Here is a 26,376-nt window from a genome sequence, read left to right on the forward strand (position 1 = left end):
TACTACCTCGACTATCATCCATTTCTCCATCCCTTGAATGCTCTGATTGGATGTCTGGAGGGGTTTGAAGGACAGCCACACTATTCTGATTTATAATCTTCAATTTCAATTTTGGTTTTGACCGTTTTCTTCTTGGAACAGTAACTGTGAGACTCTGTAATTGAGTCATCCCTGATTCAGTCAGACAAACACCATCCTGGGTGTAGGTCTTAGGTGGATCTAAAATTTAAAAAATATCAAGAATACAAATTTAAACTTTCGTTTTAAAATTTGACTGGTAAATTAATTACTGTTAACACATAATATATATATCAAAGGAATACAACTGCAGTTTCCCAGAATGATTATCTAAGAGCAACATGAATAATTAACACAATGATGCCTAATTTGAACCGGGAATAATTGGTCAAACTATCCTGAACATTAGGCAAAAGACTATATGTTTTTTAAAAATGGTATTCCTGTCATTTTGGTGAATCACAAGGAAGAACATCTAGCACTGAAGCTCAATGCAATGCATCAACCATCGAACTATGAATCTTTTCTTAGAAGAGAACAAGAGGTAAGGATGAACTAATGTAAAAGAAGCAAGAATACCCCAGAAAGCCATTTGAAAACCAGTGTCAATATAATCACTTACATGGAGTAAGTACGTAAAAACCCTGCAGACTGAATTCTTAATGTACAAAACTGTTCACTAGAATAATTCCTTAACAGTCTAATTTACTAGATGATATCAAATACAAGCAGTCAAAAGAAAGACTGTAAAAGCATCAATGAGTCACCATTCTAAGCTATTACAGAAAAAAGAGAAAAGATTAAAGTACAGTGCTATACTTCTAAAAGAATTTCTTAGCAAGGCTTTCTTTTCTGCTAATAACTGTACAGAGAGGGATATCAATAAAGCCAAAGCAAATAGGACATGAGCAATTCTTTTTCTTTTCTTTTTTTTTTTTCCTTTTTATCGGTACCGGGGATTGAACTCACGAACGCCTGCTTGCAAGGCAGGTGCTTATGCTGCTGAGCTAAATCCCCAGCCCCTTGAGCAATTCTTTTAAAAGCTGCTAATTTTCACTGGCCATTTTCTAAAACTTACAGGAATATTGCCCAAGTAAAACTAGACAAAATGAACATCTTATATTTCAGCTAGAAAAAATTTTAACATCAGAGTACTTAGAACAAACACCTATATGGCTACGCATATTTTATATAAAATGTGGCAAGCCGGTTCTATAAAAACTGACCACTCATTAACACTTTTTCTGAAAAACAATTGAGTAAAGCATTTCAGATTTTACCTAGCTCTTTTACTTTTGTGATGATTTGTGCTACAAGTGAAGATTCACAGCACTCTGAGGAAGGCACTGGAATGAAAATAATTCAGGTAAATTTTTTAGAAAAAAGTTATTAAAGACTTACATATTACTAAATTTTTACGTTTGGTACACATTAAAATAAATGCTTGATTACTAAACAGCATTAAACGTGAACCACACAAATTAAAGAGGCAAAACTGGCAAAAAAAGAAGCAATGTACTGGATTTCTACACATTGCTAATAACTACCAAGACAGCATGTTCTTACAAACAAAATTATATTTTACATCTAAATGTATTTTTATAATTACTTTAATAAAGCTAAGATCATCAGAATTAATTATAACTCAATGACCCATTTTTTTTTAAACAAAATCCTTGTCCAAATAAGAGATTCAAAACAATAAGCAATCAGCAGAGTACTGGATGGCACAGTCTCATAGTTTAAATCATTCTTACCATTTGATGCAGGTATATAGGGTCTGCACATACTACAGTCAAAACCAATGTCTGCTACATTTTCCACTTCCTCCTCTGTATTTAAGTTTTGACAAACTGCATGCATCCATCTAAAGAGAGCATATTCGTACATTTAATGAGAACTGAATGTACTGAGAAGTGATTCTTTATAAAAATTCTAAAGGAATTAACAACTTCAAACTTAAAAGCCCTTAAGCATCACCTGTTCCTACTGTCTAGTGGACTTTCATAAGCTAGTAAGGAAAAGGATGAGAATGGGACTAAGGAGAAAGCAAGTGCACCTTACTAATGAGGACAAGATGATTATTTTGATCATATATTAAATGCATCAAAGAGTAATGAAGCTAGTCAGGGCTAGTAGAAACAAATGCAGAAGATTACACATGTCACAGTATGTGCTCTATGTGATACCTCTAATTTGAAGCAGATGAAACTTTTTTTGTCAGACAAGGTCTCACTATATAGTTCAGGCTGGCCCTGAACTTGACATGGTCCTCCTGCCTCCACCTCCTGAGTGCCGAGATTACAGGTGTGCACCACCATGATGAACTAGATAAAGTGATGCTGCACAATTATTAGAGAATAAAGTGACAGGTGTATTGCTTCAGAACAGAGAGTAGACAGAATCCTAAGAATACCATACTAATATGAAATAACACTTAATAATCATGAGTATGCTGCTTAATTGCTAACAGGGTGTATCATAATGCACCAACAATCAGAGAAAACATTCTTAATTTTGAAGTTACATACACATTACTACTTAGGAAGAACAAGACAGAGCATATAAAATCTAGATATCTAAAAAACAACCTAAAACCTTGATATCTAATAGTGAAGCTTTAAGAAACTGAATTTGAAACTGTTTGTTAAATATAATAAAAGATTCAGAAGCCCGTCCATAGAAAACAACACTTTTGCATCTCATTCCAAGGGATTTATAAATCTTTAAAAAGCCCCCAGTTAAAAATCTTTAGAACTGAGAGTTCAAAACAGAAAATCATTTCTAAGTATCCAGCTGCCTAAAAACCTTGAAAGCTACAGGTTTCATGAACTTTATGATCAGAAAGTTTATTTACTAAATTCCTCTTTGTGTATTTACAGAGTTTAAAAAAAAAAAAAAGCTTGTAAACAATTGTGGAGGGGTTGCAGGTACAATACCTGTCACATTGTCTACACTGCAGAATCAGATCATCTTCTCTGTAGTTTCGGTAGCAGACCGGGCAGGAAGACAGGCTGGCACAAGGAGCACATTGTGTGTAGTTGTTCTGCCACTCACATCTCAGACCTGCAGAAGTTGCTCCACAGTGTCTGCACCAAACACACCTGAAATCCAAACCCCACCCACAAAGTGTCAATTTTATTTATTCATTTAGTTACTGTAATTCTGGAAGCTACACTTATATGGATTACGGGGGAAATATTTTATGTGTATTTGAAATTTTCTGATTGGTTATCTATTATAGCAAATGTGTATTTTGTGATTAAAACATACATGGCTAATAAATGATGCAAGAAAATTCTGAAGTTGGAAGACTGACAACAGAACAAAGGCTAGAATACCATTTGCACTTCCAGCCTCCTTTAGGAACTGTCTGCAGTGGAGGGTCTAAGCAGTAAGTATGGTAACTTATGTCACAGTCATCACAGAGCAGGAGTCTCCCTGGATCAGTTGCCTTCCCACAGGCTTCACACACTGTGCACTCCAGACACCTCCAGCCTTTGCTAAGAACCACTTTAGTGATCTGCAAAAGAAACAACCAATCCAAGCGATTTATACCCTGAGATTTCATCTTGCATAAATGAATTCGGTAAGCACATAACTAGAAGCAAAATAGGCAAGCAACGTTCCTGGACCAATACTGGAGAAGACTCACATATGTGATTTTCAGGAGATCACTTGTTTGGGAGAATAATTGAAAACAGCTTACAATTTAATGTCATTTTTAGTCCATACAGTTACCCTGAACTGCAAGTGATATTCTGTAGATAAATATTGTATTTTTATACATACGGTAGGTAGATTTTAAGTAAGTAAAGTGAGCTATCTCGTTTGACACAGGATTTGTTATTACATCAATGAAGGCTACAATCAATGACACTTCAATGAATTCCATGCTTTTGAAATTTGACTTAGCTATTATAATTCATAGGAACCATTAAGATAAAATAAAACAGAAAAACTCAAGATAAAAGACTTCAGGGATACTTTAGGTCTCAGACAAGTTTTAAGCTATGAAGCTAGGGCTTCTGAAGTTCACCTTCACTTCTCTATTTTCCTCTGTCTCAAAGGTTTGAGTTAGCAGAAATTTTCAGGATCTTTATATTACTGAAAAACCTTACAAAGAAGCCACATCATACAATATTATGAATTTAGAACTAACTCTTTAAAGACCTCAAAAGACTAAAGTACCCAATTCACAATGAAATAAGCAATCAAAATGCAGAGTAGAAATCCAGATCATGGGGGAGTAAGAAAGCTAAAAATCATCAGAGAGAAAAATAAAGAGTCGAACTCAAAGGAGCAACTATCAGAATGGCATCAAGCTTCCCCTCAACCTCAGGCAGCAGAACAGACTCAGCTTCAAAATTCTACAAGAAAACACTTTTCAAGGCACAGTTCTTAATCTAGCTAAACAAACCATCACTTGACAAATAGAATACTGTTTGGACAAAAACTCAAAATTCCGCTCCTGTATATACTTTATGAAGTTACCAAGAGATGTGTGGAGCAGAATGAGGATGTATACAAAAAAAAGAAGATGAAGATTAAGAGAGGAGTGAACTTAGAGGAGCAAAGTCCAAGACTGCAGCCACAGATCATAGCAGGGCAAAGTAAAGTCCAGGAAAAGAGAAGAATTTGCCCAGGAAAACAGGACAACAAATATTCTGATGATGCATTCCAGTAGGTAAACCCAGCAAAGAAAGAATGGAGTTGCCAAAGATTATTTTCTTCTTGCTATTAAAAATTCCAGGAAAAACAAAAGTCAAGAGTATACTAGTTGGATCCACAGTCAACATTCAACGAGTCAAAATAACACTTAAAACTATACAGTCACACAACTATATGATTATTTTCTCCCTGCTATTAATAATTCCAGGAAAAGCAACGGTCATGGTACACCAATGACATCTGCAATGAACATCAAAGTCAACAATTAAATTATATAGCAACACAACTACATTGGAAGGGAGTTGGAGGAAGAGAGAGAACACATAATGAGAATAAAAGCAGAATTTGTTTATTCAAAGCAGAAGTCAACAATATTAACACTGATAAAGCATTGGTACTAGCTTACTAGGAAGAGTTGCAGAATTACCCACAAGGAGAAAGATCTGAAAATAAGAGGTTCCCTAAAACATGAAGTCAAGATAATGTAGGTTGGTTGGTCAGCATACAACTTTTAATTTTTAAACATGTATCTTAATGACTCTATGAACCTTTTTTTTAAAACAGAGATTGAGCTCATGATCTCGCACTCGCCAGGCAGGCAGTTACGCTGCAGAGCTATATCCCTGAACCTCCCCTATTAACTTTTAATTTTAAGTCTTTAAAACTTTAAGTCTTAAAATAACCAGGTTATAATCTGTTGTTTACCCAAATGGATAAAAACAGCCTTGGATAGAAAGAACAGAGGTAGATAAAGCAGGGTTTTTTTTGTTTTGTTTTTTCCTGAGAGACAGATTTTCCTATAAACAGGGAGATAATAAACACTAGCTTTTCGTGGCCCATATGGTCTGTTTCAACTGCACGACTGCCAGTGTTGAACTAAATCACTGTGGATATGTGTAAATGTAAGATCACTTTTATGCATCAATTTTAGTTGAAGTACAGAAACAGGAAGTGAGCAAGCTGTAACACTAGGGCCACAGTGTGCCAATCTTTGGCTCAGAAGAACAGGTAAAGTGGGAGACACCAAATTCTTGGAGTAGAATGTTTTAAATATGTATCTTCATTTCTATTCATTTTTCTTAACTTTACAGAGAAACCTGCTCCAGTGGATCTTTATAGCCTAAATCTCAGGTTGTTATTCAATTTATGTTCACACTCCACAATGCTAAAATGGGTTTCTATGCCCATGACCAATGAAACAGCTCCAGGCAGTGAAGGCTTCCTGACTCCCAAATCCAACCAACATGATGGGCTAACTTATGTATGTTGCTTTACCTCTCTGGAGTATTTTGACAACTTGAACAACTTCTCCGGATTTAAGATTCCTTCCCTCCTATTCTAGAAAATAGTGCTCTACTCTTAATACCTATTTTCTTTTTGTGAACTTGTTTAATCTTTTGGAGACTTAACTGAGGTCTCTGCAATAAGTCACATATCCAGCCCTTTTATCTTGTTTTTATTCTGAAACAGGTCATCTTAAGACCTAAGTTACCCAAGAAGGGCTTGAACTAGTGATTCTCTTGCCTCAGCCTTTCAGAATGCTGAGATTATAGGTATAAGCCACCGAGTCCAGCCTGGTTTAGTCTTAATTTTACAATGTTCCTTGGTCCCATCTACAGTACATGTCTCAAGTAGTGGTAGATGTCTTTTATAATCTACAATGTGTATCTTCTTCCACTATAATTGAGACCATTCCTTTCTCCCATTATAGAAAATTGAGCAAAACATATGAAACAAGTGTTTCCAAATACTGGAGATCATGAAGTATCAGACTGTGATCACTGAGAGGATGGAAATGTGAGAAGTAAGTCTAGTGAAAGGGTCCCTACAGATAGTTCCAAAAAGCTATCAGGGAGGGAGAACTCCAGCATAAATATCTCACTGAGTTGAGAAGGTATGACATAGTCCACAAAGGCTAAGGCAGTTGGAATTGACAGGACACAGTCGAAAAAAAAGAAATGATTGATAAAAGCACCAGAAATCCACACAGGATTCATCTGAAAGTCCCTGGCTGATTCCCAAGCTGCACATCTACAAGGCAGCACAAGAATCTGCACCCAGGAGAAACAATACCTACCTGGGATGTGTAAAGTAAACAATTGCCAGAGTTCTTGAATGGCTAGAAGACATGTGAATTCCAACTGGTCAGAGTAGGAGAACACTGGTAAGCAGAAAGTAGGATCCAGCAGAAACCTAGAAGGGTCACGGCTGAAGTGTAACACAACTAGTGCTAAAAAACAACAGTGCTGGGGCTGGGGATTTAGCTCAGCAGCATAAGCGCCTGCCTTGCAAGCAGGCAGTCGTGAGTTCCATCCCCGGTACCGATAAAAAGGAAAAAAAAAAAAAAAAAAAAAAAAACAAAAAAACAAAACACAACAGTGCTTAAAGGTGGTCTGAAGGTCAAACTGTTTCCATTCTACTAGAAGACATCATGCGCCATTTTCATAGATAGGCTTTTTAGCTGCTGAAATATCTATCAATACTGTCATCATACAAGTTATCCTTGTAGAACATTCTTTTTATAAAATGTACATTTTTTTAAACTTCCAGAATGGCTAAATATTCAATAGTCACAATTCTCAAAACAAAAATTATATTACATAATTTTGAATAGTGTTAAACTTCAAGACCATTAAGTATAGCTGGGCATGGTAACACCCATAATCCCAGCACTCGAGAGGCTGAAACAGAAGACTGCCATGAGACTGAGGCCAGCCTGGCCTACAAGCGAGTTCAAGGCCAGTCTGAACTACATAGCAAGACCATGTCTCAAAAAACCAAAACAACAGCAAAAAATAAAATGTGAAGATATCCAGCTTAGAATGAGGGCTCTCTGGACCTATACCAGGAAGACTAAAAAGAATTTTCCAAAAGGCCAAGTTTATTAACAAATAACTGCCTACTGCAACAACTACTAAGCTATATAACCCACATATTCCTAGTATGCTGGTGGATACTCTCAGTCGGTAAGGCTGTGATATTTTGCACTGTCCAGAACAGAGTTAGAGTTGCTAGAGGGACCACATGCAGTTAATAAAATATGAATTTAAATTCTAGCTTTGCCAGTAACCAGTTATTGAACAGTGTACTAACTGGTCTTAACTTAGAAGCTTCACTCAGTTAACCTATAAAAGGGGAATTATCAGACAAGCAATTAAAAAGGCACAAAGTTCTGAGCAGGAGTCCTTTTGAATGTGAGCTTTCCTCCTAAAACTATTAGTAGAATTAACAAACAAAGCTGTTTATATTAAGGCATCACTTAGGCTGAACTTTTTTTTGTCTTAAAAAGGCTCTTTTTTATGTTCTAAAACCCAAATACAGAGAAATTAGAATATAAAGATACAAAAAATTAACAAACTTTGTTTTCTTATGCACATAATTGTCTTTCAAAATGGCTTCACGTAATCTGGTTTTTTTGTCAACACACTGAGAAATGAATTTTCAAGTACTAATAAATTAACTGCACTAGTGTTCTATATTTATAGATTAACTGTAATTTTTCATTTTGATTCTAAATTTACAAAACTGTGTACTACCCCTAAGAAAGACACAGTGTAGCTATCTGCAAAGAATTCTCAGGAGATGCAAGTTGATTTGTTTTCTGTATTGACATCCTAGAAAAATAATCACATTAATGTGATGGTGTTTGAAGGGCTGGAGAGAAGGGATAAAGATGACTTGTAAGTTCAGGATTATTCAGGACCAAGAAACTAACATTTGTGCTTATACCACAATTCTTTGTGTGACCAGCAAAGAATTGCTTGTGGAGTACATAGCAGAACTCCTGCCGTACGTACAGTTATGGCTCCATACTAAAGTCCAGAGACCACATTACTGTATTTAAATATACAGGTTTTATTAAAACTGAATTCTTATTAAGAAAACAAAAACCAAAGTTCAACAAATGAAGTACTGACTGAGACATACACCTATTTATGTAACTTTAAAACCAAGCACATGAGGTGAGCGATAGAGCTCCACAGCATAAGTGCCGGCCTGGCAAGTGCAAGGTCCTGAGTTTGATCGCTGTACCAAAAAACCAAGAAACTGCAAGATTACCACATAAAACATTCCTCACTGCACCCCTAACCTGAAAACTTGAAGCTGGGCACTGCACGCTTTCTGTTACTATGGAAGTGCATTAAACATGTTTCTTTCAGCTACAAGGAGAAATATTTGAATTTTAAGTATTATTTTACAAACTAAATGCACTTATTTTTGTTTTACTTTTCCAAGACAATCACAGGATAATTAGTATAATTTCAGGTCATGGATTTTTAGCAAAATCAATTTGGGGGGGGGGGCCTGACACAGAGGGGTCTCATTACGTAAGTGGCAGCTAACCTTGAACTCACAGCACTCCTGCTGCCTCAGTCTCTGAGTGCTACGATTACAGGCATGCACCACCATAACTGGCAAGAAATTAATTTCCTGCGCTTACCTACATTAAGTAATATTTAAATATTTAAATATCGTCACACGTGTATAGTAAATTGTAAGGAATAGCTGATTAAGAGGGAACACAATTCAAAGCAAAACTCAGTATACTGTTAACTCACTTAATTTAAGCGTATTTACCTTAATACTGACACAGTATGGATGGTAACACTGACCACACTGAGAACAGGCAAGTAACCTTCCTTCTGCTCCTTGGCCAAAACTGCCACACACCACACACATGTCCTGGGAATTAAGAACACAGGAACCTATTTTGAATTGGAGATTAAGGTTAAAATGTATAATTTTTACTTTTAAAATACTATCTTGATTAATATAGCTCTCTAGCCAAATTACATGCTTTCTGTGCATAAGGAAAGGTACAAATGGGTAAGGGAAAATTAAAAAGCAGAAAATTAAATTCAAACCTGGTGCAAAGTGAATTTGTCACTACTAGAAAACAATACAACTGTATTGTGCATGGAGTTTTCTTCTTCATCCTTATTTGAAGAAATATCTGCAGCAGACACCTACAAAAAAGCAAGATATACCAAATGTCAAATTGTATTTCTCACTTATATTACATTTAATTGTAAAGTTTCAGAAAATTACTATCGAAAGGCTAACTTTTTTCCAGTATCTACACTAATTGTAAATTATGTTAGGCTAAGACATTACCATGAAGCTATGAATCATGACAATTTTTAAATTCATTTGTTTCTTTAGAGTCACAGAGGAGAGCAGGAGAATTTAAAGGAAAACCTTTTCTAGAAACCCTATTAGCTGTGCATGATGTATCCTCTGTACTTAGGAGGCATGAGTTCAAGGTCAACCTGGGCTACACATTGTACATAGTGAGACCGTATTTCAAAAAACAAAAGAAAAAAAAACATTTGTCCAAAATATGTAAGGCATACTTAAAACTCAAGAAGTTAAAAACTACTCAAACTTTATGGATTAAACATTTGAAGAGTGACTATATTAAGTAATAGATAAATTAAAAATGGACATTAGGGCATATAAATGAAATACTTACTACATCTTTATTAAAATGGCTAAAATTAAGTGATCGTATACAATGGTGCTAAGCATATGGAGAACTAGAACTCTCAAGCACTCTTATTGTGAATGTAAAAATGAATCAAAATGAAAAAACAGCTTAATCACATATCTACTACAGTCACCCAATTTATTCTTACATATTTGCAGAAGAAATCCCATGTCCACATAAAAGTTCAGAAGATTTCTTAGGAGTTTAATTCCAAATAGCCAAAATATATAAGCAGCCACATTTTTCAAATAGACAAACAAATTGTGGGGCATCCAGTTTTAAATACAACTACAAAGAGGAATAAACTTTTAACACATATAGTAGTATAAATGAGTCTCTAAATATTAATGCTAAGTGAGATAAATTAGATTTACACAGTATATTCCAATCTTAGTGAACAAAACACACCTGGCCAGTGCTTGGGATTGAGAACTGATGGTGAGGGTAGGGAAGGCAGAAGGTTGACCAGCATCCTGAAGAAATTGCTGGGAGCTTCTTCACTATCTTGATTGTGGTGTAGTTTTCAAGGGTGTACACAAGCCAAAACTAACAGAATTGTTTCTATCAAGTATTTTTAGCCTTGTATTATATTAATTTTTCTCAACAAGCCTGTTTTGCATTTTTTAAAGGATAAGAACCTATGTTATCCTTACTCTTTATATAGTAATAAAACTGAATAATTTCACCTATTTCTTGAACAGTTGGTATTTGAGAAATACTATTTTCATGAAATTAAAATGAAGTTACTACAGAAAAATATTTGCCAATATTTATCAAATACCCTCTTAAAGTGTCATAATATGCTGAGTAACTATCAATTTTAAAATAGGAAGATATTCACTGAATTGTGAACATTTTTTAGAATCTGCATTGGTCTGTAATTTTTCTAGTTTCTTCTTTAAGCCTTATTTGCAGCAAGCACAACTAAAATAAAAAATAAAAATACCAATCTAAAAAACAATGTGAAACAAACTCAAGGTTTAACAAGAGCTTGATTTTTTCAAATAAAAGAATGAATATATTATGTATCAGCTCTTGGGGGAATTTTGGCATAGAAAGATGAAAGTCAAAAAGAAAAGTAAGAATAGACAAAGTAGAAAGTGTAATAAAAGAAAACTTGACCCAGGGATAGATTACAAAAAGGCAGAGATACAGTAAAATTTAAATCAACCAGCCTATTGATGTGACTCTTCAGACAGAAGTAACGTGCTACAAATGAGATTCTGACCATTAACTGACATTTGAAGACCAGACCAAATATAAATAAAGCCTTACCCCAGGCAACACAACAGCTCCAATTCCATTTTTTAGTTTGGACCTGCCTCTGCCACCTCGTCCTGACAGCCCAGCACCTCGAGGTCTTCGCTTTCCTGGAAATCCGGAGCCACGGCCCTACGTATCAGATAGGGGAAGTCAGTACTCAATAAAAGCCAATAGAACTTTAAATTCATATGCTAATGAGATAGAACACTTTATTAAATGTGAATACAAGTACATACTTTTCTCTTTTATTCTCATTAGATGATACATATCAGAGCAAGCTTATTACTTATACCTTTAAATATGCAATCACAGCTTAGAATATAAATATGTAATGTGTATAACCTCTGAATTAAATAATGCATCCATCATTCTGAATGCTGTTCATCAGCAAGCCTTGGCACTACTTTTCTATTTCATGTTTCTGTATTATAGGTGGATAGAATAGCCACATCCAATCTAGATATTTCAAGGTGCAACCAACTGCACTCTATATAAAACCAGTACAAGGAAGAATTCTTACGAACAGGTCATGAACTCAAGGATCACTGTAATAGCTAACATTTACTGAACATTGTGTAATGCTCTAAGCACTTGTTACTCTCAGCAGACCCATGGACTACATGTAGGTACTGCTTTATTATGCCCATTGTAGAGACTAAGATACTGAGGGGTAAAAAATTTTATTAAGTAGCTTGTCCAAGTCCAAGATCATTAGCTCACCAAGTCTGACTCCAGACTGCTTTTTAACTTCTATTCTGCACTGTTACATTGCATCAAAATTACTTTTTACTGTTATAAAACAGAATAAGGACGGTGCCTGTCCTTAAAGTTAAATCAAATTCATCTATTATTTAACAGCAGCCTTATAAACTAAAAAATTCCTGCAGTATTTACAGAAAAAAATTAAATACTGTAAGCAAAATGACAAAAACATAAAAGCCCTGTTTTAAATAACCTGGATGGTAAATACTTGAAATAGGAATAATTTATCTGACTTTTTCACAACACCAGAAAAAAAATTCTTTGGGGAAACATGTTAAGTTTCTGACATTTTAAGGTCTGAGTACAAACATATTTTGAGTTCTGGTTTTTATCTCGTTTTCTTTACACTCAGATTTATGTATTATCCTAAGGGGAACCCTAGCAAGTTAAAGAAGTAGACTTGTTAAAATACTTTACAATCATTGAATTAATGAGGAAAATTGGTGCTTCCCCTAACAAGATAAATAAGATCTCAAATCTTCAACTGATGACATTTATCAGAGTCTGATAAGTGAAATTATTCCCTATTTAGCATAATAGCTTGCAGGTCAAAAATACATGGTTGCACGGTGCTAAGAAGAACCAAAAGGAAGGGGTAACCTTGGATCCCTGTTCATCTTTAATCAACACAACTTTGAGTTTTCAAAAGACCTCTCCTCCTCCAGTTTCCTCTCACCCTGTTTTCATTTAGGTCCTCTGAGAGGTCTGTCAGCTTCTTTGAACAAGGGACAGATTGCATAGGTTATTTGTTTTGTTACTTTTTAAACAGGAAAAAAAACTTTATGAATTAAAAATCAAGCCTAAAATAATCTCTCAATTTGCCTTGCATGCAGTGATACAGATATAATTAATTGAAATGGGTATTTGCTATAACACCATCAAACTAGTTCCTAGTTACCTTTTTATACTCTTAAAACAAGTATACATTATTTTAAAATATTAAAACATCTACAGCCTTATCCCAGAATTATATTAAATACAGAACATGGAGAAAAAATTTGTAAATAAATATTTTAACTTTTGAGATAACTATTTCTTTTTGATATTAATTTTTTCCCCTTCAAAATGTATCAGTTTACTTCTTTCCAGGACTAAGAGAATCATCCACCAATGATAAAGAAAAAGCTCACCAATTGAGAGGTTAATGCACACAATGAAATATGCTGCAACTCTGACTTTTTTCTATTAGTGTATTTTTTATTTCTAAACAATGACACTTGTTACCGTAAGTGAGCAATTACCTTTTCAGTTTATATAACAAGGATTTCCTCTTCACAGAAACACTGATATTAATAGTAACAAAGAAATCAACCATAAAGCAAGCATTAAAATTTCACATTTGTAAAAACTACAATTTAACTTTCTCTCAGCCAAGATCTCTATACCAAACATGTTATCTTCTTTACACTAACATGTTCACATTTTAAAAAGTGGCTCTGGAGACTAAATCTATAACGGCTACTTCTTAACACTGAACAGGACAAAATAAATCGGAAAGAAATGATACATGAATGTAAATGCAATTTTATTTACCACTTTGATGCTCCAAATGGCACTGCCAGGAAGCTGCCTGGGTTTAAAAATTTCCCGACCTTCTGAAATGTCTGGGGACCAGGGAGGTGGGCTCACTGTATTATGGGTACTCCAAGCCCCCTAGGATATGGTGAGTGAGAAAATAGATGTATAAAACTCAGCAACATAAAAGGTCAAAGCCAGCAACTAAAGAATTTTAGAACAGCAAAAACAAATGCAAAGGTATGGAAATTTAGGACAAACTGCTTCAAGAAAGGAAAAATAAACTTATTACAGTGAATTTAGATTGAAATGTTTGCAGTTATGTTTTACATTAAACATTTTACTCTGGTTGAAACATCGTGATAATAAAGCAAATTAAAAATCAAGGTTTACATGACATCAACACTGACTCATGAACTGCAATTGTAGAACCAAAAAAATAAAACTCAATCACAATCCAAAAATTAACCCTAGAAAAAATTATTTGGGAATTCATTTTCTTCTAACAAGTATTACTATGCTGAAAGGGGAAATAGAAAACTTATAGAACCAAAAAAAAAAAAATAAAATAAAATAAAACTCAATCACAATCCAAAAATTAACCCTAGGAAAAACTATATGGGAATTCATTTTCTTCTAACAAGTATTACTATGCTGAAAGGGGAAATAGAAAACTTATAGAACCAAAAAAAAAAATAAAATAAAATAAAACTCAATCACAATCCAAAAATTAACCCTAGGAAAAACTATATGGGAATTCATTTTCTTCTAACAAGTATTACTATGCTGAAAGGAGAAATAGAAAACTTTATACTGTAGTATTATAAACCATCAAACCAGTAGGCCAAGAAATAATAAATGCAGACACTTTAACCTGGTAAGTTTGTAACCTTAAAATACTATTACGAATTTTGTACTTAATTACTCTTTCACCAGTGATCAGTAGATGTGGGTTTTGGTTTTGATTTCTGTTTAGGGGAATAAGTATTTCATGGAGGTTATATCCAATAGATTAATTTTAAAAATAAAGAAATAATTAAAGCAAATTGTCCTAAATTTTCAAATTAAAATATCTCAAGTACCTGGAAAAGTATATGGGAAATGATATTTTGTTAAATAAAACTAAGGAATTTCCCTTCCAAATAACTACAGGAATAATTCAGAAATAATCTAAACTAATCTGATGGAGATACTAAACAGAAGAAAAATGTTTATTTCATGACGGTAAAATTTTTTTTCAAATGTCAACAAAGACCTACTTTGCATTAGGTAACTCAATGATACACGCTAATATGTTACCAATTAAATAACTAAAGCATAGCACATGGTATACAGTACTTACCAGACTTCTACAGCATTATCGAACTACTAAGAATCCCACTTATTACATAAAAATATCACCAGAAACCTAACCAGAAATGAAGCCTTGGCATCGGCGGGAGACAGTTAATGAAGTAACAGTACTACTTTTTGAAATAAATCACCCAAGGGAGAGACCACTTTTAGTCCAGTACTTTATTTCCCTGTACTCATTTTACCCAAGCTCTCAACACCTGGCTCATACTCTGATGGGACTGGCAACAGTACCGCTATGAGTGTGTCAATGACCTTGGTGCTGAGCTTACTCCATCTCCCACTACCCGATTCCAGAGGCCCTGGATGAAGCCCAGACCCTAAATTATCTGTATCATCATCTTGGAAACTGTTGTCTCCCAGATGCACATTGCTAGGTTTAATCTGTTCTAACATCTCCAACTTCGTATAGCTTTCACTTTCCCTTTTCAGTACTTTCATCCAGTGGTACAAAAACCTCTTAATTTATCACATGTAAAATCTCTTCCTTTAGGGAAAAGAACACACAAACAGAAATACACACATACACACCACAGTTAAGACAGTTACACTACTAATTTCTCTTAGTCCATTGAAAAAGAATAGTTTGTGCAAGTATTGTTTAGACAATTAAATGCCTATGTCACATATTCTAATGATAACAATATGCAATGTAATTATTACTATTGTCTTGTTTTGAAATTTTATGTTTTTCTCTTTAAAATAAAATATTAAAAATAAAAAAAATAAAATAAAATCACTCCCTTAACTAGTTTCATCTCAGTCTTCTCCTCGTTATGGGATCCAGTCCTTGTCAAAAAACCGAGAATTCATTTCCCTCATTTTTCCCCAGCCCTCTAATTCTCTTTGCAGAACTCCTTTAACCCAAGTCATCAGTAAATCCAGAATGTTCTCCAGCTTTGTCTCTGGTATGTCTACTCCTCTGCACTTCCACTGCCAGCAGCTAGCTCCTCACCACTCTCTCTCACCTTGTTCCACTTCAGCTATGCACTGCCCTAATGCTCCCTCCTTACCACTGTCTCTTGAAGCTTTCTTTGCCCAGCAACACCAACTCATTCAAACTTTTCTAGTTTTTCTGTCAGTGTTCAATCAGGGTCAACACTGAACCTTTTGTTACTCCAACTCTACAATCCTCTGGAAAAGAACTGGCTTCATCTCATCTCTGAGGTAAGGCCTTCGGCATTTCCACACTTCTGGAATCCTCTCTTTAGCACACGGGAACCACCATCTCCCTTCTCACACCTTTAGCATCCTCTCATTCCATCACCAATTAGGGTACTTTATTGTTTATAACTTGATTTAGTGGTACAGAAAGCAAAGGCAAGAGATGCCTAAGTTTAGTTTTCTGTTTTTTAGCTTTTCTCTGAGGATATTTAGCACATCTTAAATATCTTTAGGTAGATCTTGTAAGGTATCAGTGGCTAATTCTCCAAACACACCACAAAAAGTTCTATTCTAAGATAAAAATACTGAAAGTTTCATAAGTAATTTTTCTGGTTAAGTATGTTATTATTTATAACTTAAAAGTAGCTTCGGTGTCAAATAGCTCATTTAAATAAACATTTACATTGCATATAACATGGATGAACCAAATGAAGGGCTTTACAGATCAAGAATGTTTGGATGTCACTTCAGGAATAATTAGAAACCATTCAACTGCTATTGAGAATTTAAATAATAAAAGCTTAGATAATCATACTATGAATTTTAGTAAGTATACTGTCATAAGACTCTGGAAGATTATGTGCAATTTTATAGGAACTGAGGGAAAGTTATGACTCTACCAATATTCTGACACAGAAAAAGTTACAATTCTTTAGATCGTAAAACTAAAATACAGCAGTACTTAAAAGTTTAGTTATAAATTTTATCCTTCAGATTTTAGCTTTAACAAGAAGAAGAAGAACCAACAGAAACCAAAATGTTAGCTGCTGCTGTCTCAAAAGTGCTCTTCTACAGCAGCAGCATGCACTCACTGCCCTGTAATCACCACCACTGGGTGACGGCTGGCTGGTAAGGACCTGTGCCTCGCTCAGTGTTTTGCTATGTGAAGTTGCACAGAGTTAGCTGGCAGCTACTGGACTTTTTCTTCTGAGCATCTATCAATTTTGCATATATCTATGCATAATGAACTCATTAGTAAAAACTGTACAATATTATGAAATATGCAGTGTAGAGTTTGGGCTCTCTCTCACCTATAAAAAATTATCTATCCAATGCATTTAACCATAACTAATAAGTTAAGAGAATTTCAGACAGTTAAACAGAAAAATTGTTAAAATGCTACCTGGCAGAGATTGCATGAAAGCCAAAGCACAAGAGTTTAATTTCTCTGGTACATTTACCAACCAAGCAAGTTATACAGATGTTACAGAGAAATAGGAACAGTAAGGGCAAGTAAGAGTAGGCTATTTGAGAAAAGTTTCTATTAAAAATAGAAATCATCTTGTTCGTTGTAAAAAATAATGCCACTATTAGAGCCGAAGAGTACTTTTAATTCTAAGAACAGCCAGAGAAGGATTAGTAACTTTATACCCCAAGTTCTAAGTCAAGCCTGCATCCACAAGCTCCCAAAAATCTATACAAAACCAAAGTTGTCATTAAATTACAAATTTAATTAAAGGAAAGAAAGAAAACTAGAAAGGTAGACTAGAAAGGAAAATAAGGCCTAAGAGAAACAGGAAACATAAGAACATCGTTTGTCTTCTTAGTAAATATGTTCATTCACATGCACACTGGAGCTGCAATAGCAAACATCTCAATGACTTAAGAGAATTACTGTTAAATGAAGTTTTATTTACAAAATAGCTTACTATTAAATAAGAAATCAGAGCTGGCTGCGATTTGCGAAGGTACTGTAAAGGTATTGAAAAGGATGACATTTATCAGAACATTTATCACTTCAGAACACAAACAAGGTTTGTGCTACTGATGGTTTTAACCACAGCTTCAAAAGCATCACTACTACCACAGAATGTCTGGTGCTTCTTCTCAGCCATACATGTCTTCAGTCTGGCACTCCAAGCTAAAGGGGGCTATTTTTGATAATCTTTAAAATTAAGGCTTCCTTGAAATGCCTGTTGGACTTCAAACAGCCCAGGGATCTTCTCAAAATAAACACTGTGACTCAAATGTGAGTTGGAAATTGAGCTAACAAACAAACTCCCAGATGATGTCAACATCCCTCTTCTCAGGCAAAAATGTCTGGGTAATAAGAGTTTGATCATTGTATTCTCTAGAAAAATGTCTAAGTCTGCAGTGAATTTTTCCTCTAGCCTTTCTGCTCTCTCAGAGTTACCCCATGGTTTCCTATACTGTGGCAAGTTTCACACATCTTGTATTTAATAGACTATTTACTAGTGCTAAAAACTTGTGCAGTCATTGTGGAATTTTGGAAACCTACTACATGTTGTGTTTGCTGTGACCAGTGTTTCACACAGTCAACCCTTGACATTATCTTCACTAGTACTTTGCAGTACAAATATTAATCAATTTGTTTCAGTACAAATATTAGGTAAGCTTTTTTTTTGGCAAGCTTTTTTAGGATGACCATTCCAGACTTATACATAATAATACACAATTAGCATACCAGTCAAAATCTCCATTCTCATAATTATCTGCATTACACTGCAATTCAAGAAATAAAACAGTACCATTCGCTATATTACATGTGCAATCACTATATTCTAACAAAAAACATGACTTCATTTTATAGATGAATAAAGTAAAGCACAGTTCCACAAGGTAACTTGCTCATGTCTCAAATAATGGGAGGATAAAGGTTTGAATCTAAATAACTACACTATGAAAATTTTCATGTTGCACATAAGCTCAATCTTTCTAAGTACCAATATCAGTAAAAACTAGTACCCAGAATAGAAAACAAAATTTCTAAAAAGTCACTTTTTAAGAAGGCATCACTGGCCTGGTATGGGGGTGCACATCTATAATCCCTGCAATCCAGGAGGTGAGGAAAGAGGATCACCAGGAGTTTTGAGGCGGCCTGGGCTACCTAGTGACTAATCTGACTTGGGGGTAGGGGCGGGGTGGGGGCCGCTCCGCAGCACCATTGTATTTAAAACAGAATGCATGTAGACATCCCAAGCAGCATAAATGTGCTGCATCTTTTATTCTTTATAAATAATTCACTAAATTATTCGTTATATAGGTTTTACCTATTAGGATCCAAGAATATATTATTAAAGATAGAACATTTTTATATTATACAAAGAAATGTTTCAAAATCACACTAGTTTTAATTGTTAGATAATAGACCTCGTTTTACTATTGTTAAAACAAAACTAAACCTCAAAACAACATCAGTGTTTCTTGCTAAGGGTTTTTACATTTGTGAGTCAGAAATGGTGTTTTCTATTCCAAAAGACAAAGAGGCAGGTGTGGTGACATCCACCTGTAACCCCAGCTCCTGGAGAGGCTAAGCAGAAGTGATGGGGAGGGTCACAAGCCAGGCTGCCCAAGCAATGTAGCCAGGTACTCTAAAAATAAAAACTAAAGATGTTAGTGATATGACTCAGTGGATGGGGATGAGATGAGGCAACAGGAAAGGAAAGGAAAATACATTCAGAAAGGAGGAAAACTGCTTGTTCGTAATTGTTGACAAAACTATCATCTTCTGCTTGCTTTTCTCTCAGAGCAATGGATCATCAAACTGATACATTATTTTGAACCATGTCAAATGAAACAACACTGCAGTACACAGTATATGACTAAATTCTACATTCAGCATAAAATACTAAATTGATGAAAAATAAGAAACCCAATTCACAAAGTAAAGGGAAAAGTAGTGGTGATCTAATGAAATACTATCTTGGAAGTCTACACTGAAAAAACTTCTCTATGAGAAGGTCTCAATATACATGTCTTAAAATTTATGGAAATTCTTAAGCTTTCTGCATATGCAATAGTAACAATAAATGAAGTGAAAAATAAAAAATATATAATATCTACACTTCTGACAAAAATTGTTTTGAAATATTTACTGCAAGTCATAAAGTATTTCAGAGAATATATAATGAAAATTCAAAACCATGATGTAAGTAATTAACACATAACAGAGTCTCAAGTAGATTGGCCATGTAATTACATTATCTTCCATAAAAGGCGATTCAAATCAGTGCGAACACAAGATCACTTAGGTTACTAATTTCTAAATAAAAATGGAAAAATACAACTATAAAACATGAGAAATAGAATGGAAACTTAAATATAAATAAGATTTGATATAATACATTAAATTTTCTATCCTTTCTACTTTTAAAAAGCATTTCTAGTGGTTTTATGTTTTTAGCACACTTTAACAAGTAAATCAACAAAAAGCACATTTTCTAATTCAGCAGTCCACTTGCAGGGATGGGGGTCAAAGAGCACCCCCCAGAAACCATGGGTAGGATGGGGCCGTTACAGTGGTGCTTTGACAGTATGGCTTCAGCTTCGACTTCCAGCAGCTGTCTCTGAATCATACTGACTGGCTGTCCCAAGCACGTTTCCCTGAGTACATAAACCAGCAAACCCAGTCATGCGGTTATGTGAACCTGTTCACCAACAACTTGATACTACGAATGTTACCAACCCCTGCAATGTGGCACACATCTTTGATACTGGCCAACAAGTACATTACAGACTGAAGTTCAGTGTAGTCACTTTTTAATTCCTCTATTTCTGATCCAAATGGCATGGATCTGTTGGGTTTTACTTGCATCCAGGTCTACACTTTTTGCTCCAGAGCAAAAGCTCTTCAGGGGGCTATAGTATGCAACAAGGTCAATAAACACTTTTCTAAACCCAAGTCTCAACATAAATGTACCAATAAAAATACTGAAAAACACAGAAATCGTCGTAAGTTCATAAATACATAAAAAATGAAAAAATGACAACTGATTTACTAGGAGAATTTATGAGCAAGTGTTCAACTTGCTGCCTATTACTGCTTCCAGGAATTTTTTTATTCTACTATTGATTAGATCTAATTTTTCCTCCTTATCTTTGTGAAATCCTGTGTTAGAAATCGGGAACAAAACAAAACAAAAAATAAGACTCTCACTCAACACACATTTAAAATATTGATCACTATTTCCATAGTCTAATTCTGAAGTATTTGTGATATATCTAAAATATCTCAGAAGCAAGTAAGAATTATTTCTTTAACATAAATTTTTACATATTAAAAGTAGGACATAAAACATTAGTTACTAAGATTCTTTTAAAAGAAAATAATCTTGTATGATTTGCCACTTAACAATGGACTTTCATTACTGGAGATAAAGACTTTTTTTTTTATTTTTGGACCTGTCTCCTTAGATTCAGCAAAAGTCCTAAATTCTGTTATGTGTATGGGCTGTATATGGATACCTTAATACATACTGAAAATTTAGTGATCTGTATTAAACTGTTTATAAGCAACTGTAGAAAATGGTATTTCTACATCACTCCTTTAAAAAGTTAAATCAAAACAGTTTCTAGCTTATAAGTCTTAAATTTGATTTTTAAAAATTTTACCAGTCATTCTATAACTGACACCTGATTATTTCTCAAATGCTTTTTGCCTGGCACTATTTAGTAAGTAGCCGCTAGCCACATACTCAGTACTCCTAATACTGTTGGTCCGAACTGAGAAGTGTTTGGTGCAAAATCCAAGCAGATTTCAAATACCTAATTTTAAAAAGTCATGTAAAGTACAGTATCTCATTTTCATGTTGATTAAATGCCAAAATATTTTAAATGTCTTGGTTTAAATATAGTATGTTACAATTTATTTTACCTGCTTCTGTTTGACTACTAAAAACGTTTAAATTACACAAGACTTGGATTAACTGTACATTGGACAGCACTGACTACCCACTAATTTATATCTTCATATATTTCTCAGTAATTTTTTTGATTTCTCAGGAATTTGATCACTAGTTATTACATCAAAATTTAAATATCTCAGATTTGTTTCTAATTAAATTATTCATTTAATTTTGAAGCTGAGAAAGGCTCATATACTAGAAAATCATTAAGATAAATATCTAGCCAGGCATGGTAGTACATGCCGTAATCCTGGATTCCCAGCACTCCAAGAGGCTAAATAAAGCAGGAGGATGGCAAGCTCAAACCCAACCTGATGACTCAAGACTTGGATCCTGTCTCAAAAATAAAAAATAAAGGGCTTGGGATATAACATAGCTCAGTATGAATGTCCTAGATTCAAACCTCAGTACTGTAAACAGGAAGGCAGGCATGCATGCAGACCTGGCTACTATGGTACAGGATTTTATAAACCAAGTTCACAGTTCTTTAGATGGTATTATCACCATGGTAGTAATCACTAAAGAATCGATGGCATGGCAAAGAAAAATACAGAAATGTCAATACTGTTAAAAATCAAAAAATAACTAAAAGCTAAGTTTCTCATCACAATCATTGCCATGAAAATCTAACTCAATTTTTACCCAATCTCAATTTTTATCCAAACATTCTGTAAATGTATCACTAAATTAAAACAGAAATTCAGGGGCTGGGGACTTAGCTCAGTGGCATAAGCACCTGCCTTGCAAGCAAGCAGGAGGTCATGAGTTCGATCCCTGGTACCAGGAAAAAACAAAAACCAAACAAACAGAAATTCAACACAAAATTACCTGGTATCAAAGAAATTCATTTAACAAAATAATGGACTTTAGTATTCCTGATGTACACTCATTCCTGTTATGTAGAGAGTATTATGGTTCCAGTGCCTCAGGAATGAAGGGCCATCTTCAATACATACTACACAATAACAAATGGCAGTACCGGCACAAGCCCTGAAGCACCCAGAGAAGAAATGTTGCTATACAATAAAAACCAAAATTGGAAGACTAAAAGGACAAAGGAAGAAAAATATGGCCTATGAACAGCTTATGAATTAGCATCAAATAATTAAACAGCAATAAGAGAGGGGCAGCTAGTAATAAAATGCCAAATTTGGTAAATGACATAATATAGAGAAGCAACAGCAAATATTAGGGTGTGACTTATAAAATGAGATAAGGTAGGAAAGAAAAAATATACATATACAAACACACACAAAAAAGTCTGAAATAAAAGTCAACAGGAAAAAATAGTCCAGGATTAGGAATTTTAGCATGTTGCAAGAACATTTGCATAGTATGCCCATAAAGTTTGATTCAAAAAAAAACAAGTCCCAATGCATTGGATCTAGTTTCTGTTGGAACAAATCTCCAAAAAAGGAAAGATATCGTAAAATTCAATAGAAAAATTGATGTAGTATCTTTTAAGAAATAAAAATAACTAAACCGAAAGTAAATTTGAAATTCAAATTTCTACTGCTTGTTTAATCAGAACCACATAGTGATTACATAATTATTTTATTTTTCAAAAAAGATTTACTGAGAGAAGAAAACTCTTGGTGCTACAGTTATAAATGTTAAAAGAATAATTAAGAGAAAAAAGCAAATATAAATATATTTTGGTTTCCAGCATGTCTTTGCCATAAATAGCCAAATTTCATATGTCACTGATATAACAACTTATCTCTAGATAGTAATAAAATATATCTGAGATTTATTTAAAATAAATTTCACATTAAAATAAAAGAACTTTTTAACTAGCTTTCTAACATGGAAGTTAGTGGATCAAGATTAATTTATTATTCCTTTAAAAGTCAGGCTGTAATTGCTAGGAGCAAATTCTAACTTCTTATTACTGTAATGATTAAAACATCTGTCTACTGTTTGGTCTCTTGTTATTTTAAAAAACATGTCAGTAAGTAACAACTGTGTAGAACAATGAATGATTACTAGCTATAATATGTTCATTTATTCATAGTCTCACTTAAATCATATTTAAAAATTTAGCCTAAAAGGTAAAATTCACAGTACTTAAAATAATAAGAATACTTTTCACTTCATGAAGATCAACAACACAATTCTAACACTTTTTCCACAAAACTACTGAAATAATTAGCTTGGGGAAAAAAAATCTGAAAAAGTTAGCAATCAATAGAAACACCAAAAAGATAAATTCTCCAGCATAAAAAAACTCCTTTTATAAATCTTAATGCTTATGTAGCTAAAAATATATCAATAAACAAAGGAGATAATAAGTATTTGATAAATACTGTGTATACAGAACTTTACAGGTTTTTTTTTTTTTTTTGTCTTTTTCATTTTTATCAGTACCAGGGATCGAACTCACGACTGCCTGCTTATAAGGCAGGCGCTTATGCCGCTGAGCTAAATCCCCAGTCCCAACTTTACAGTTTTAAATAACCATAAAAAAATTTTAAGTGCTTCCTATGAGAAACTATAATCAAATAAATCACATTGCTATGTAACAACTAAGTTGAAATTCCAAATATAATTTTTAATTTCATAAATTACATTCTCTATAGGCAGGCATGGTGGTACATGCCTATAATCTCAAGTTCTCAGGAGGCTGAGGTCAGAACATTGCTGCAAATTCAAGGCCAACCTGCACTACAAAGTGAGTGCGAGGCCAGCCTGAACAGCATAGTGAGATCTATTTTAAAAAAAAGTCATCCTCACAAAGGGAAAAAAAATTACATTCCTTATTTACAGCATTTTCTGCATAATTGCAAAAACACATAAGTCAACATTGTGTCCGAATTCCCTTGGATGACAAAAGAGGTTGGCCTCCAAATCAAAGCTACAAGAACAATTACTTATTTCACAAAACTAGTAACTGTCCCTAATACTGATTTCTGTCAGTATCATTAAAATCACCCTACCTGTTTGGATCGTGGTCTACCAGGAGAAAATTTTCTTTTGGTAATAGCTGGTTTACCCATGCCAATTTTTGGAGTCACGGAGATGTAAGTTGTTGGCATGATGTTGCCAGAAGAATTGAGAGTTGAAGAGTAACTATGCAGCATGTTATGTGAAGGCAAGTCTAAACGAAGTGTTGGAGAGGAAGACACATTTGTCTTGCCTATGTCTGGTGAAAATGAGGACTCTACCTCAGTTGGTAATTTTAAAGATTTATCTCCCAGGCATAAACCATCTTTCACACAACTCTCAACTGCAGAAGTCATTTCAAAATCCATGAACTCCGTTGAAAATTCAGAATTTTCTTTCTGTTCTATTTCTTCATGTAGTCTTTCTGTAATCAACTGTTCCTTAGAACATGAAGTACTTTCCTCACTTGGGGACACTAAGGCTACTGGTGGAACAGTGACAGATTCAACGCCTGCTGCTAGAGGCTGAGCTGCTTCTTTGCATATCACCCCCTGAGGATCAGGTAACAACTGTAGTTCTTGCTGTACAACAATCTGGTATGTAGGGGCATCAATATTTACTGCCACTTCCATTTTGTCTTCTTTTTCATCTTTATCATGAAGATGTGTCCTTTTAGAAGGTAAGTCCATTTTTTCACAAACAACTCCACAAGAAAGCTCATTTTCCAATTCAGAATTCACTTTATTTGGGGATGTTTCTATAAAATTCAGAGAATACTTGTTATAGTAACATACAACACTTTAAATGTTTACCTATGAATAGGTATAAAATATTTGGTTTGAGTCATCACTTACATGAAAAGGTATTCATCAAGGGGACTATTCAGTTAAAAAAGCCAAACTCTACAGAAATTTATGGACTGAAATCAAATGTACACCTTCTAAAAACATGCTTTAATAGAATCCCCTCAGTTTCAGTAATTTCTAGTAAGAACTCCAAAAGAGAATTACTAATTGTAATACACATGTATGATGTTTTTCAATTTGAGCACTTAAAAAGAGAAGTATATTTGTGAAATTATTATATTCATCTTATAGCTAGGAAAAGGAAAGTCACTAGTAATGTATGAGCTATTTAAATTCAAAGGTGAAGAATGGACTTCAATGTAAAAACATTTTGCAGTTATTCAGGTATAAAAAAAGCTTTACACAGATGAAAAATGAGTACAGAGCACAGGCAGAAAATACTTTGTAACAATCAACTTATTTTGCTTATTAGCTGTAAGTGCCAATCTACCTAAGACATACTTTGATCTTCCTTATTACCATAACCTAAGAAATTAATCTTAGCAAATCTATATAAACACATTAAATAATGATATATATAGTGTTATGGTTTAGACGTTAAGTGTCCTCCAAAAGCTTTGTGTTTGGAAGGTGACTGAATCATGGGGGTGTTGCACACATCAAAGGATAGCCAGCTGAACATGGACTGAAACCATGAACCAAACAAACTTCTCCTCCCTTAAATTGGCAAGGAAAAAGTAATTGAAACAGATATGAGTGACTATAGATGATATTGACACAAATACATAATTGTAAATTTGAAATCTGA

The 26,376-nt window shown here is 34.2% G+C and overlaps 1 protein-coding gene across 21 annotated transcripts in view; it reads right to left on the reverse strand.

Annotated features, from left to right (window-relative positions):
- Positions 1-26,376, reverse strand: part of Kmt2c (lysine methyltransferase 2C) — a 239,306-nt gene that overhangs the window by 63,127 nt on the left and 149,803 nt on the right. For 19 of the 21 annotated variants that reach the window (XM_063250791.1, XM_063250795.1, XM_063250781.1 and 16 more), the window contains 10 exons: positions 24,816-25,519; positions 13,736-13,855; positions 11,453-11,569; positions 9,555-9,656; positions 9,268-9,372; positions 3,360-3,541; positions 2,958-3,122; positions 1,776-1,885; positions 1,299-1,364; positions 7-219 (listed from right to left, as the gene is read on the reverse strand). In XM_063250791.1, coding sequence (XP_063106861.1) covers positions 7-219; positions 1,299-1,364; positions 1,776-1,885; positions 2,958-3,122; positions 3,360-3,541; positions 9,268-9,372; positions 9,555-9,656; positions 11,453-11,569; positions 13,736-13,855; positions 24,816-25,519 — 1,884 coding nt within the window. The remainder of the gene's footprint in view (positions 1-6; positions 220-1,298; positions 1,365-1,775; positions 1,886-2,957; positions 3,123-3,359; positions 3,542-9,267; positions 9,373-9,554; positions 9,657-11,452; positions 11,570-13,735; positions 13,856-24,815; positions 25,520-26,376) is intronic. The other 2 variants (XM_063250801.1, XM_063250789.1) reach the window with 1 other exon arrangement.

This window comes from Cavia porcellus, unplaced genomic scaffold, assembly GCF_034190915.1.
Source record: "Cavia porcellus strain 051 isolate PalLab524CR breed Dunkin Hartley unplaced genomic scaffold, mCavPor4.1 scaffold_6, whole genome shotgun sequence".
NCBI classification, from domain to species: domain Eukaryota; kingdom Metazoa; phylum Chordata; class Mammalia; order Rodentia; family Caviidae; genus Cavia; species Cavia porcellus.